The sequence below is a fragment of the Desmodus rotundus genome, chromosome 10, assembly GCF_022682495.2.
Source record: "Desmodus rotundus isolate HL8 chromosome 10, HLdesRot8A.1, whole genome shotgun sequence".
Classification (NCBI taxonomy): Eukaryota; Metazoa; Chordata; class Mammalia; order Chiroptera; family Phyllostomidae; genus Desmodus; species Desmodus rotundus.
This window is the reverse complement of record NC_071396.1, coordinates 72,147,508-72,161,551: the sequence shown is the minus strand read 5'-3', so window position 1 is coordinate 72,161,551 and position 14,044 is coordinate 72,147,508. Positions and strand designations below refer to the sequence as shown.

At 35.1% G+C, this 14,044-nt stretch overlaps 1 protein-coding gene across 1 annotated transcript in view; it reads right to left on the bottom strand.

Annotated features, from left to right (window-relative positions):
* Positions 1 to 3,912: 3,912 nt before the first annotated feature.
* METTL4 (methyltransferase 4, N6-adenosine) overlaps positions 3,913 to 14,044 on the bottom strand; it is a 41,522-nt gene continuing 31,390 nt past the window's right edge. Inside the window, exons 6-9 of the mRNA XM_024580673.4 lie at positions 13,723 to 13,897; positions 10,839 to 10,945; positions 10,375 to 10,454; positions 3,913 to 4,153 (exon numbers count right to left, since the gene is read on the bottom strand). Of these exons, the coding sequence (XP_024436441.2) occupies positions 4,008 to 4,153; positions 10,375 to 10,454; positions 10,839 to 10,945; positions 13,723 to 13,897 (508 nt within the window). The 3' untranslated portion in view covers positions 3,913 to 4,007. The remainder of the gene's footprint in view (positions 4,154 to 10,374; positions 10,455 to 10,838; positions 10,946 to 13,722; positions 13,898 to 14,044) is intronic.

Sequence of the window (14,044 nt, the reverse complement as noted above, 5' to 3'; positions counted from 1 at the left end):
GTCATTTGCTTAGTTTTCCATATTCTTATGTAGAATACAGCATGGACTTTGGAGTCAGGGAGGCGTGCATTATATTCCTAGTTTCAATGCCTAATACATATTTTTTGGAGAAAATAGTCTCCTTTGACTCAGTTTTCTTGACTATGAAATGGAAATAATATTTCTCAGGTCTGTGTAAGGATTAAATGCAATAAAATATGTAAAAAAGTGTGGCAAAGAATAGTACATACTATTGAACAATTTATTTAGCTCTATCCCTTTTCCTGAGTATTTCCAAAAATCCTAAAAGAACTTAAGCCCGTAAAAAGAATATAATAGAAAACATTCTCACAAGTTTTAAAATTAAAATAGAAAGTTGTTAATAAAAATATATTATTAAGTAAAGTGAAAAATAAAGTTCATTAGGTCAGTTGGCTATAACTCAGTGGTAATGAAGTCAAAGTTCAATGCTCTGAGCCTAGCGTTTTTGTTCTTACAAGGCGTGTTACTGTTTTATTTTACAGATCATTCTTTATTCAGAAAAAGAGCCCAATTAGCCCTGGCTGGTTAGCTCAGTGGACTGAGCACCAGCCTGTGAACCAGAGGGTCACCACTTGGATTCCCAGTCAGGGCACATGTCTGGGTTGCGGGCCAGGTACCCAGTAGGGGGCGTGCAAGAGGCAACCACACATTGATGTTTCTCTCCCTCTCTTTCTCCATCCCTTTCCCCAAAAAATAAATAAAGTCTTTTTTAAAAGAGCCGGATTAAACAGGTGTTATAAACAAGGCCCAAAGGATGTACAACTTAAGAGCAAAGTTAAGACTGCAACTTCTCTCTCTTGAATACCAAACTCAGTGATAAAATTCTCTTATACTCTCTTAAGAGCCTTATGATGCAAATATAAAAGTCTAAAATTTTTATAAGGATAAAATGTTTCCACAAACTACATACATTTACAACTACTATAAGAAGCTGAAAAGAATGTCAAAGGAGATTGGAAAGTTTGCTTCATGTTTAATACTTTTTTCCTTTTAAATAACAAGTGAGAACACCTTTACAAATACACAGTTAAACCTCTGATGCTCACACACTTAAATAATTAACACACTTTAAAAATAACATTTGTCTTTGGCAAAATATGTAAACTAATTGCCAACCTTGACAGGCAATCATTTTAATCTAACATTTTACTTACTGAATAAATATTTCTAGAAGATCTATAAATACTATACTACTTTGAAATACTAAGTGGAAGATCCCTAAGTGGAAGATACCAGACACAACAGATTACATTGTCTATGATTCAATTTATATACAATTCTAACAAAGCCAAAGTAATGACAGAAAACAAATCATTTTTTATACAGGGCCAGGACAGGGAAAAGAGGGTTGACTGCAAAAGACACATAACTTTGAAGGAGAAAGAAATGCCCTATACCATAATTATAGTGGTAGACAGATGACTATATATGTATGTTTTCAAAACTCACTAAACTTGTACATTGTAAATTGAAAATTTTTATTTTAGTATCTTAAAATTTTTTTAAAGATTACAAATAATCATGCTTTTCAAAGAATCATTTCAGTAAAAACAATTTACTTAGTAAACAAATATTTGTAGAAAATCTATAAAATACTTTCTCACAATCATAAAGTGTTTACTTTCTGATATTTTTATCTTTTTTATTTTTATTGAATTGGGTGACATTGGTTAATAAAATTGTATAGGTTTCAAGTATACAATTCTATAATATATCATCTATACATTGTATTGTGTGTTCACCATCTGAAGTCAAGTCTCATTCCCTCACCATTTATCCCCCATTTACCTTCTACATCCCCCCACTCACCTTTCCTCTGGTAATCACCATACTGGTGTGTGTGTGTCTATGAATTGTTTTTCTTAATCCCTTCAAATTTTTCACCTTGTCCCCCCAAATCCACTACCTGGTAACAGCCATCAGTCTGCTGTCTATATCAATGAGTCCATCTCTGCTTACTCTTCCTGATTATTTTGTTCATCATATTCCACATATAAGTGAATTCTTATGGTATTTTTCTTTCTTTTATTGGCTTATTTCACTTAGCATAATACTCTCCAGGTCCATCCATGCTGTTCCAAAAGGTAAGATTTTTCTTTTTATGACTGAGTAGTATTCCACTGTGTACGTGTACCAGAGCTTTTTATCCATTCATCTACTGATGGGCACTTGGGCTGCCTCCAAATGTTGGCTAATGTAAATAATGCTGCAATGAACGTATGGGGTATATATATAATTTCGAATTAGTGTTTTGGGTTTCTTCAAATATACTCCCCAAAGTGGTGTTGCTGGGTCATAAGGCAGCTCCATTTTTAATTTTTTGGTACCAATCTTCTTTCCCATAAGCAGTGCAGGAGGGTTCCCTTTGCTCCACATCTTCACCAAAACTTGTTGGTGACAGTCCTGACAACTGTCCCTTAAGCTGTCTCCCCACAGCCACAAACCCCAGTCTCTCCTCACACGACTCTAGTCTGCTCTGCCCTCACTCCACTGGAGCCCAGGGTGAGTGGCTGAGGAGATTTTGTGTGTTGGGCCTTTAAGAGCGTGCCTGTGTCTCTAGCAGGCTCCCAATTCTCCTTGGCAGACAGAATCCCTGCTGATTTTCCCAGCCAAATGTTATGTAGGTGCCTCTTCCTAGCTCCTCAGAGGGAAATTTGACAGCTGTGATGTCCCTCTGGACACTCACAGCCACCTATAGAACTGCTGCCAGCCCATTTCACGTTTCCGCCCTTCCTACCAGTCTCAATGTGGCTTCTGTAAATTTTTGATTGTAAGACTTTTGTTCAGCTAATCTTCAGTTATTCAGGGTGATTTTTCTACATTTCAGTTGTAATTTCCAGTTCGGTCCTGGGAGGAGGTAAGTATAGCTTATACCTACTCCAGCACCATCTTGGATCCACCTCTGATAGTTTTATAAGAAATATTTTTTAAATGTTTTCCAGAGTCCTGACTGGTGTGGCTCAGTAGACTGGGCATCGTCCCGCAAGCTGAAAGGTCACCAGTTGGGGTCATGGTCAGGACACATGCCTGGTTGCAGGCAAGGTTCCCAGTTAGCGGCATGCAAGAAGCAATCAATCAATGTTCTCACACATCAATGTTTGTCTCTCTACCTCTCTAAAAATAAGTAAGAATAAAATATTTTTTAAAAATGTTTCCGAGAAAAACAAACAAGTAACTGAAAAGTGACTTTGAACACAACTTAAAATCCTCCAAAAATGTTTCTTAAACTCAGTACAAACTTGACGGGTCTTTGAATGCTTTTCCCACACTGTAACAGTGTAACAGAAGCTGTACAGTCGAGCTGCATGGGGGCCGTGTAGACAATATAAGTAAGTGACAGGGAGCAATAGGTACTGTTACAAACTGGAGAATACATGGCCCCACCCAAAAGAGCTGCCACCACTGAGTCCTACAGATTGACGCTAGGAAGAATACATGTCAAAGGGTAGGCAGAGCATCTTCAGTTTAAAGAGGAGCAGAAATCTGGACTTTTATATGAAATTTCAAGATTTTTTAGAATGATGATTCAAATATTATGACATCAACTGGGCCAAACAAAACACACCCATAGGTAGAATTATGACCTCTGGTCCACAGTGCAGACTTTGTGACTTTTTCAATAACAAAGTCTTGCCATCTTTCTAAAGGCTTACATCTTTGTGTGTAATGAACCCAGCATAATGTGCAACACTAGAGCAACTGAAGTAAAACTCATCTCAAATTTACATGAAGGCTAGACACTTCTGGCCATTTTGCTGAACAACCAAGTCGTGTTTACATTTCTAAGCTACTGGTTGGTAATAAAAGGAAAAATCAGTTATAACGAAGGGAGAGGGATGAATAAAAACTGCAAAAAATCACAACTTTATTATTTTTTTTATTGTTGTTCAGTTACAGTTATCCCACTTTTTCCCCACTGCTCACTCCTACTACCCCCCCACCAAACCCCACAGTCAATCTTCCCCGATTGTCCATGCCCATCACAGTCAGCTTCTAGACTCCAGGGCAATAAAATAATCCATGTGTTGAAATTTGAGAACTTCATTGCCCCAACTAGTCCAACCCGGCTGTAAATTTCGAGCAAACAATTCTAAATATTCCCCATCTGGCTTGATATAGTCTTTTAAAACCTCTGTCCAAAAAAAGAGAAAAAACACAAAAATTATTATTAAAGAAAGGAATCAATATCCTTTCAGCAGTTAAGAGTAGAAAAGTAAAAATATTTCCTTAAATAAAAAAGGACAGCAAATTAATTTCAAGGGTTCTGTCACAGGCTTTACTATTTATAGGTAGAAAGTCATTTGAAATAAGTACCCTCGAGATTGGGAACACCACCATGAGAACTTTCAGTAGGCCTGATTTATCAGTTTTCATTTGTAGATGAGAAATGAGGATTTTAACACCCACACAGATGACTTTTCAGTTTTCCAATACTGCTGCCGTATCTCCTGAGTACAAACTTAATTTATTTTTTAATAAATGTAATCCATGCATGAAAAAAGTCTATAGCAACAATACAAAGAAAACCCACTTAAAAAACTAAGATAAAATGTCTCTGCATATACTTTAGTGAAAGTACAGTAAATGAAGAGTTTGACACAGATATAAATATTCAGAACATATAACTAACAAATAAATATGTGCCCTTCGCTATAAATTGGTAGTAGTAAGAACATCCCTTCACTTCCAAATTATAGATGTTTATTTGCCTAGAACTTTATCATATTACTTCCGCAGTTAAGTATTCCTTATTCAATGTATTAATATTGAAAAATGTATCTTGTTGGAAAAAAGCTACCTCATATATATTGGCTAAAAAGCTGTGGTTGGCACCAACAAAAAGAAAAGAATACCATAGAAGCCTTATTTTTTAAGTACATGCTCATCTGGATGACAAATATTTCAGTCAATTTAACCTTGATCATGTTGCTAAATTAGCTATATTAATCAATTACAGAAACTGGGCGTGAAATTAACAATTTAGGGTTGAAAAGTCACTAGATAGGTAAACTACAGGGGTGGAAAAAGTAGGTTTACAGTTGAGAGTAGACTACAATAATGTAAATAATAGTAACCTGAATGTTTATTTCCCACATGAACTGTAAACCTACTTTTGCCAACCTTTGTATAATCTTAATTGCTATACAAAATTGAGCTTGGTGGAAATCTATCCAATTCTCTTTAGGGATAAAAAGGGTTCTTTAGGAATACTTGATGTAGGTAAAGTGTAAAAGACAGTATATGACAATGTTTCTGTTTTATAATATTCTTCAATTGCTCTCACAGCAAAATACTTATTTTTCTGAAACTACTGGTCCTGTTCATCAAAAATCAAAGAATTAAAAGTATTGTCTATAAGTCAACTGAATTCAAATTTGGGTTTTGCTAGCTTCTAGATGTCAGTGATACGAAGACTTCTAGTCCTTCCATAAGTATGTAACTGAATGTTACTGAACTTAGAAAGATTTCCCCATAGTCTTAGAGGACAATAACCCTACGTCATTTTTCCATTTTTTCCCCCATGAATTTAATGTCCTACCATCCTCAATTTACTTTTAATGTTGGCTAAGGTCATAAGGAACCCAAGTTCTTTGTTTTTGCTTATTTGTTCAGTTTTTCAGTACAAAGATGTTAGCAACTCTATTTTGGTACTTTAAACTGGAGTCTAAAATAGAGTCAACCTGTCAAAAATGTTTATCATTCTGAGCATCCACTACAATCAGTGCTATGGGATGTAACATATCCATGTTTTCTCAGAGTTCACAATCTGATAGAAAAAATGACCACGTACCTAGAATAGAAAAATATATACAGCCTAAACCCACTTATCTCTTACTTTCTCAATGTAACACATTCCCGCATGATTTTTCTTTCTAGTTGACAAAAATAGAAAATCAAGGAATAGTCTTATACAGTGTTATGTTAAATGTTTGTTTAATTTCAAAACAAAGCAAAAGAAATAAAGGCAAATTAATAAAAAATGTTTTATTCTTAGTAATTTTAAATATTAATCTTTAAGTAAATGCAAGATCTTAAAAGTTTTATCATAAGAAAAAAGTGTATAACTCTGTGTGGGGATGGATATTAACTAGGCTTACTGTTGGTGATCATTTTGCAATAGATGCTCCACTTACGATCGTTATGTCTGATAACCCATCACAAGTTGAAAATATCATAGGTCAAAAATGCATTTAATACACCTAACTAGCGAATATTACAGCTGAGCACAGCCTACCTTAAACATGTTCAGAATACTCACATGAGCCTACAGTTGGGCAACATTATCTAACACAATACATGCACAGTAGGTTTACACTGACTGTTCGCCTGGGGACTGGGTGGTTGACTGGGAGTGGTGGTTCACTACTGCAGCCCAGCATCATGAGAGTATGGTGCTGCGTATCATTAGCCCAGGAAAAGATCAAAATTTGAAATTCAAAGTATGGTTTCAACTGAATGTGTATCTCTTTGGCACCATTGCAAAGTCAAACAGTAACTTTTCTAAGTTGGGGACCATCTGTATATACACATATTGAATTATTATGTCATACAGCTAAAACTAATATATCAATTCTATTTTAATTTTTTTTAATGCAAATACATAAGTTTAAATCTGTATAACATGTACAATTCATACTTAGATAATTAAGTAACATGCGGCACTATACCCAGCAGAGAGGAAATAATCCATGCACAGCCAGTCATTCCCCTTTTGCTCTGGGAACAAGGAGCAGGGCTGGGAACGAAGTCACTCAAATAGTATAGAATCTCAGCAAACTATGTTTTACTCCTCAAATGAAAACTGTTAGTAAGTAAAGTAGTAAAAGAGGAGTGGAAATTCCTCTAAAGTAAATATAAAAAATAAAGTTTGATTCAAATACTTTTATTTCATAATTTTCCTATTAAATATTTAAACAAGCATATACATTTATAATGTTAGGTTGTAAGCCGCAGCTATTGATAACTTATCTTTCAATCTGAGAAGCAAACTTCAAAACTTAAAAATAGAGTAAATGTATCATTTGGAATGAGATATCTTTTTTTATATTTTGCAGCAGAAATAACAAGTTATAACTTTTTGAAACAATTTTGGTGTTTCCAGAAGCAAAAGAGAATATTTCATTTTCTGAATTTGCAGTTTAAGAAGCATTTACATATAAAAGTTCCAAGCACTATACAGAACACGCATCACCCCAGTTCCTAGAGTTATGAGCTCAGAGTCAAATATATGGCAGAAGTTTGAAAATTGTTTTCTGGTAGCTTTGATTTGTACGGCTCCACACATAAAGTACATGCACTTGCTATTTAATAACATGACCTCAAAAATAAACAATTATAAATATTTCTTGTTTGCCATTACTTACCCAAAGCATATGGACTACATACATGGAGTAATGTAATTTTTTTTCCCCAAAAGAGTCTAACTTTTGTTTTTAAATGGCCAATCTTAAAAACATGCTTGTGGTGCTCTCTACTGGGAATGTGGCAGAACTGTGTCGGAATACTAATTTTTATTAGTAGTAATAATAGACTAATAGTTTTCAATAGTTTAAAACTCTCTCTCTTAAAACTAACCTTTGAACATAATTTTATTCTTTTTAGAAGTAATTTATAAATAGTTTAATTATCATTTAAGAATAAAAGGTTATGGGTCTTGACCTTTGGATTTTTGAAATTTAGTTTAAAAAAAGCCCTAAGGCAAACACTAAACTAAGCTTTGGTACTCACTGACTGATAAAGAAACTTTAAATGAGAAGAATCCAATTTAAATTTCCTCCATCAAGTATAATTTGTGCCAAACAACTTTTTCTCAAAGAACAATACAATCTCACCTTTCATTTAAGTCACATATTTAATGCATTAAAGAATCTATGGCAGTACAAAGTTTAAAGGTGATTATTCACTGAGAGTCCTTATAAGAATTAACCATCCAGTAGACATCTGAATATTTCTCAAATGAAGTAACACTATAATGTTCCTTCTCCATAACCAATGTAAGATAACTGAATGCTTAAGCACTATCAATAAAAATTCAATTTTTATTCACTTTCTCACATATTCTAGCTCATAAACTATACCATTTTATGCAAAATAATATGATAGGATGGCAGCCTATAGTTTTCCTAAGTGACAACTTGAAAAGTTTGAGGATTTTAAAGCAAGGATTACCAAATTAATGAAATATATATTACTGAAGAAATTATTTGAATAGTAAACTTTGCAAATCAAATTCAGTATCTCTCAAGGACTTAGATTCTATGTTTTAACTCTCACTACAAATTTAGTATTCATGAGCTTCTACTATCTGCTACAGAATTTCAAATATAACCAATCATCACAAATATGAAAGATTAAATATATTATTCCTATTTAAATGAGGACTTTCAGGTGGAAAACAATTACAGTATCTCAAGGAATAGAGCCAGGATTCAAACTCATGCCATTCAAATCTCCAAAACGGAAACTTTCCACTATTCCTTGCTGCTTAGTTTCATTGAATAATGAACATTATACTAACAAGCAAGCAAAACAGAACCAGAGACATGGAAACAAAGAACAAATTGACAGTGACCAGAAGGGAGGGGGGAGGGGATAACGGGGGAAAGAAGGGGAAGGGTCAAGTCAAGGAATTTGTATAAAGGGCCCATGGACAAAGACAACGAGGGGGGTCAGGGACGAAGGATTGAATGTGGAAGGTAGAGGGTGGGAAGGGCAGGGGAGAGTAATGGGGGGGAAATGGGGACAACTGTAACTGAACAACAATTTTTAAAAAGATTTAAAAAATAAATAGATAAATATTCACATACATTAAAAAAAACAGACTAGTAAGAATTGCAGGCTGCAGCAATTACATTTCTAGTGATTCAGAAAAGCAACACTATCTCAACGTAAAATCCCGAGAGTCTCCAGCAACAAAGGAATTCTAACTTTATCTCTGACCGCTCTTCTGAGTTTCTGGATTTAGAACAAGCAAAGGACATAGCCCTAGTAGTAAAATCAAGCTCCTAGATGAACTGCATTCCTCAGAGGCCCCATTAGCCTTTATTCTGTCCAGGCCAGTGATGGCGTAGCAACCACTAGTAAAGAGAACCTAAAAAAATGGTTTAAGAGGAGAGGCTGAGGTAATAGAAAACTAATCTGTATCTTGCCTTAATAACATTTAGATGGAACAGAGCAGGGGACTCCCCTTCTTCCAGCTGCATGACCACCCTCCAACCTCCTTTCCACTCTCAGCCTCCAGGACCAGCAAACATCATTTTTCACGGTTAGCTCCTACTGACCACCAAGCACAAGCTCTCAGATTCATCAAAATTACTGTACCCAGGTAGAGGCCACCATCAGCTGCCTGGTTGACCTGCATCTGTCGGCCTCCTACACCTGCCTCTCTCTTGCTTCAATTCCCACCACAACAATATGGCTCTGGAGGGTGTGAGGCCACTTATTCCACAAGTTGGCCATGTATCTCTTAAAGATGCAAACCCAGCAGGCTGGCAGAGCCCTATTCCAGGACATGCAGAAGCTGTCCCAAGAAAAGTGGATACCATGGAAGCTGCCATGGCCCTTGAGAAGAACCTGACCCAGGCCCTTTTCGAATCTGCATGCCCTGGGTTCTGCTGGCAAAGACCCCCTGTGCTTTCTCTGTGCTTTCTTGGAGAGCTACTTTCTAGATGAGGAAGTAAAACTCATCAAGAAGATGGGAACAGACTAACCTCTACAGGCGGGCCAGCACCCAGGCTGGGATGAGAGAGTACTTTTTTTTTTTAATTTAGGATTTTATTTATTTATTTTCAGAGAGAAGGGAAGACAGGGAGAGAAGAAGACAGAAAAATCTGTGTGTGAAAGAAACATCAATTGGTTGCCTCTTGCATGCCCCCAACTGGGGACCTGGCCCACGACCCAGGCATGTGCCCTGACTGGACTTGAACCATGCTCAATCCACTGAGCCACACCAGTCATGGTACAAGCATCTCTTCAAAAGGCTCACCCTGGAGCACAAAGGAGCCTTCTGAGCCTGGTGACATTTAATGGCCCATCTGCAACACCCTGGTGTCAGGTTTTCTGCCTGAGCCTCTCCCTGCAGCCACTAGGCAGCTTTTTAACCCCCTCAATAGAGCCTTTTCCCAAGCCATGGACCAAATGAAAACAGTAAATCTTTTTGCAGAAAAACACACACATACACACACACACAACAAAAAAACCCTAACCTACTCACAAATTGTTATAAAATTTTTGAATATTAATTAAAATAACATATCTGATCTAATTCCTAAATCTCAAGACTATTCAAATACTAAATTCAATCCTTTTTTCAATTTGACAGAAGTTATAACAATTCTATTTATAAAAACATACCAGTAAGAGGTGGCTTATGTGAATGAAGAGTACAGGGCACACTGACAATTAACTTGTGATCTGGAATGGGAAGCACATTCCTAATTGAAACAGAACAACAAAGTAAATTATATTTTAAAGAACATTCTTATATATAAGCTATAGTTTCCTTAACTTTTTTCACCTTTCAAATAACATCTGAATTTAAAATAATTTAATAAAAACAATAATGGACATCAACAATTTAAGTATTGAGACATTTCCAATAATTTCCTTTTCAATAATAATGACAATTACATACTAGATAACACAAAAAATATTAGAAAATTTCATGTGCCATACCACTCACACTTTTCTGGGATGGGACACTTTTAGATTTTCAAAAATGTAAAAATTAAGGAAAATCAATGATCATTTTGTTAATAATTTTGAAAAACCTAAAAATTAATACATTTATATAATTTTGAAAAAATCACCTTTCCTACCTTAATGGTAAAGCAGTTTTTTCTTGAAATCTCCCCAGTATAAGACATTCATAAGGCTTTTTGTGTGGAGAATCTAATGGGAATACAAACTCTCCTGAATTGGTTATCTGATAGGAAGGAATCAAAAAGAAAAAAAACCTGTAAATATCCCAGAAAGCGTTTTTTCCCCCTATAATTTCCACCAAAGAAAAAGAAATTATTAAACCTCCAGGCTAGTGCTGTCCAATAAATATAATGTGAGCCACAAATTCAAGCCACATATGTAATTTAAATTTTCTAGTAGCAACATTAAAAAGAGTAAAAAATGCAGTGAAATTGATTTTAATTATATCTTCAATTTAATTTAACATATCTAAAGTATTATCATTCAATATGTAATCAATTCAAAAATTATTGATATGTTATATTTTTGCTTTCATAATAAGCCTTCAAAATCTAATATTTTACACTTAATACCTCATCTCAGTTTGGAGCCACACAGTAACTACCATATTGGACAGAGCTGCTATAAGGGACTAAATATATTTTAAATATCACTTTGTCATTCTGCATAAAAAATCTCTATTTTTCATTAATATTTATTCCTGGAAACCATGCCATCATTAACTCATTTATTCATTCATTCAAATAATATTTAATGATTACTGGCAATGTGACTAAGTAGGTTATAATATTTTCTTTTATTTATAGGAAAGAGTGTCATTAAATACAGTCAGAACTAAAATTAATAATGAAAGAAACTTAGAGATTGATGAGATAGATAATAGTCCAACCCTTTGGCATTATAAATCCAGATATCAATTTTGTCATTTCACCCTGGAGGGATCTGACTCTCAAAGACTCAAGCTAATCGAATTCAAAACACAGTTTATAATAAGACTATCAATTCATTAATTAACTATGAAGATATACATTTTTGTTATCAGAATATCCATATGTGGGGGGGGTGGAATTATCTTCTGGAGGGTAGGCCTACTGTAGTACAGGCTTCCCCCACTACATGAGTGTTCCTTCTCGGAACCCATCTGCATCACTGTGCCAGCTGGTATTGTTGCAAGAGGCCACATTCAGCTTCAGTGAATTTTTTTGAAGACTCTTTGACACATTTGCCTGTTTCATGATGGGTAATTTACCTGAGTGTGCTTGTAAATTACAGAGTGTTCAGCAGTTTTTGACCACAAATGGCATGACTCCAATGCCCCACCGTCCCCATTCACCCAATCTCACCCCAAGAGACATTTTTTGTTTCCCCAGATAAAAAAGCCCTCAAAAGGAAACACTTTGCCAATGTGGAAAATGTGAAACAAAAAACAGCAGAAGCACTAAAAGTCATCAAAATCGACAAGTTCAAAAACTGTTTTGAGCCGTGGGAAAAACAGTCGTGATAGGTGTGTTGCATCAAATGGAGAGTACTTTGAAGGTAACTGATGTTTAAACATGTAAGAATAAATACACAACTTTTTATAAATAAATTCCATATGTTTTGGGTCCCCCCTCATGTCTTTTATCTATGCAGCCTTTAACCCCATATCAAAGTACCTAAAAATCAAAAGCAGTAAAATCCTTTTATCACCTCTAGGGCCCATGAGAGACAGTACATCTACCACACAGTCCCAGTATGCAAAAATGTTGGAAATTCTCAGTCTCTGGATTTTTTTAATACTCAATGCAGATTACTTCTTCTGTTATAACAATATGTATAATTACACCTAATAGTGTTTCATATAATACATTGTATTTTTGTTTTAAACTCTGGTATTACCATACCATCTCTCACAACTGTTTATTACTCCAACTGAATAATCTAAATTTTTACGTATTAACATTTCACTGGTTTTAATTTCAGAAGGTTAACTTTTCCTGGCTTTGGCTCTGACTATTTAAAGAACTGTCATAATGGCCAGGGTGGAATGGGGTTTTATATTCCTGTCATAGTCCTCTTACCCAACCTACCAAAGCTAAGCCCAAATACGCCATGACAGCAAAGATGTAACTTTTAATGTTTGTTTTCCAAGTCCCATAAAATAGGCACAAAAAATAATGTACACAGCTTTTATAAGACATTCCAGCAGACCATAAAGTAAAAACAAAGCACGTAAAAACAGAACTCTCCTGTATCTAACATGACTATACCAACTACATAAATATTAAATATTCAATTAATAATAATTGGCTTATCTTTTTAAAATTTAGGAGGGCTTTTGTGCAATTCATCTAAGTAAAAAAATGTATCTTTAAAAGGATATCCAGTGAACTCTGAACTGATAACTTAAATTTTATGAATTTTTTTGGTATGATTATAGCAAGCACAGATAAGAAGATCATTCAACCAATTTGAGAGTTGCAATCATTTCTTTCCAGAATAAGCAAGCAGGTCATAAGGCATTGAAGGACCTAAGTTAAGATTTAAAGGATGGAAAGTTCTTGGTTCGAGCACCGCCCTTCTCACCTCTTCCACAGTGGTTTACTTTGCTATTCTCCCTCCAATCTCCAGCGACACAAGAAAAAGAAAGAAAAAAGGAAATAAGTCAAAAAGGGTGACTAAAATTGTGGATGTATAAAGAGGAACAAGATGAAGGGTAAGGTTACCTCCATGTTTAGAGATGGACAGATTCCCTGTAGTTTTTTTTTAAACTACAGACATCAGAGCTTTTTAAAATGTCATCCTGATGTCTTTCTTGAGTGATTTACTAAGGCCAGCGGTTTGGAACTCTGTTACAAAAGCCTTATGAATAAAAAGATTAAAGTATTTAGCAGCAAAGTAAAAGTACTCCATGTTGAAGGAGTGGAGCAGTGACATGTTTAGAGTTAAATAGTAAATGCTACTTTCATGTGACTTAGTAAGTCACACTATATTAACAAAAAAGTTAACTTCTGAACTTACTTTTAACCAGTGCCATTCAGCAACTGTCTCCACAGACCATGAAGGATAAAGTTCTTCCTTTACAAAACGTAGGTGTGTCTGTCTATTAGTCACCCAAGTAATAACAAGACAGTTTGGAGCAGCCAGTTTAGGGATAGGTATCTGCTTTATTTGTAGTGGTGATAAATAACTATACCTAAAAATAAACAGAAAAAAATTAGCAAAATTTGCTGAAAAAAAGAAAAATAAGCATGAAGAAGATCTGTATAATATTGAGTCCACAAACACAAAGCCCCCATAGGTATTTATTTTACTAAATATGAGGCCACAGTGACATCCAGTG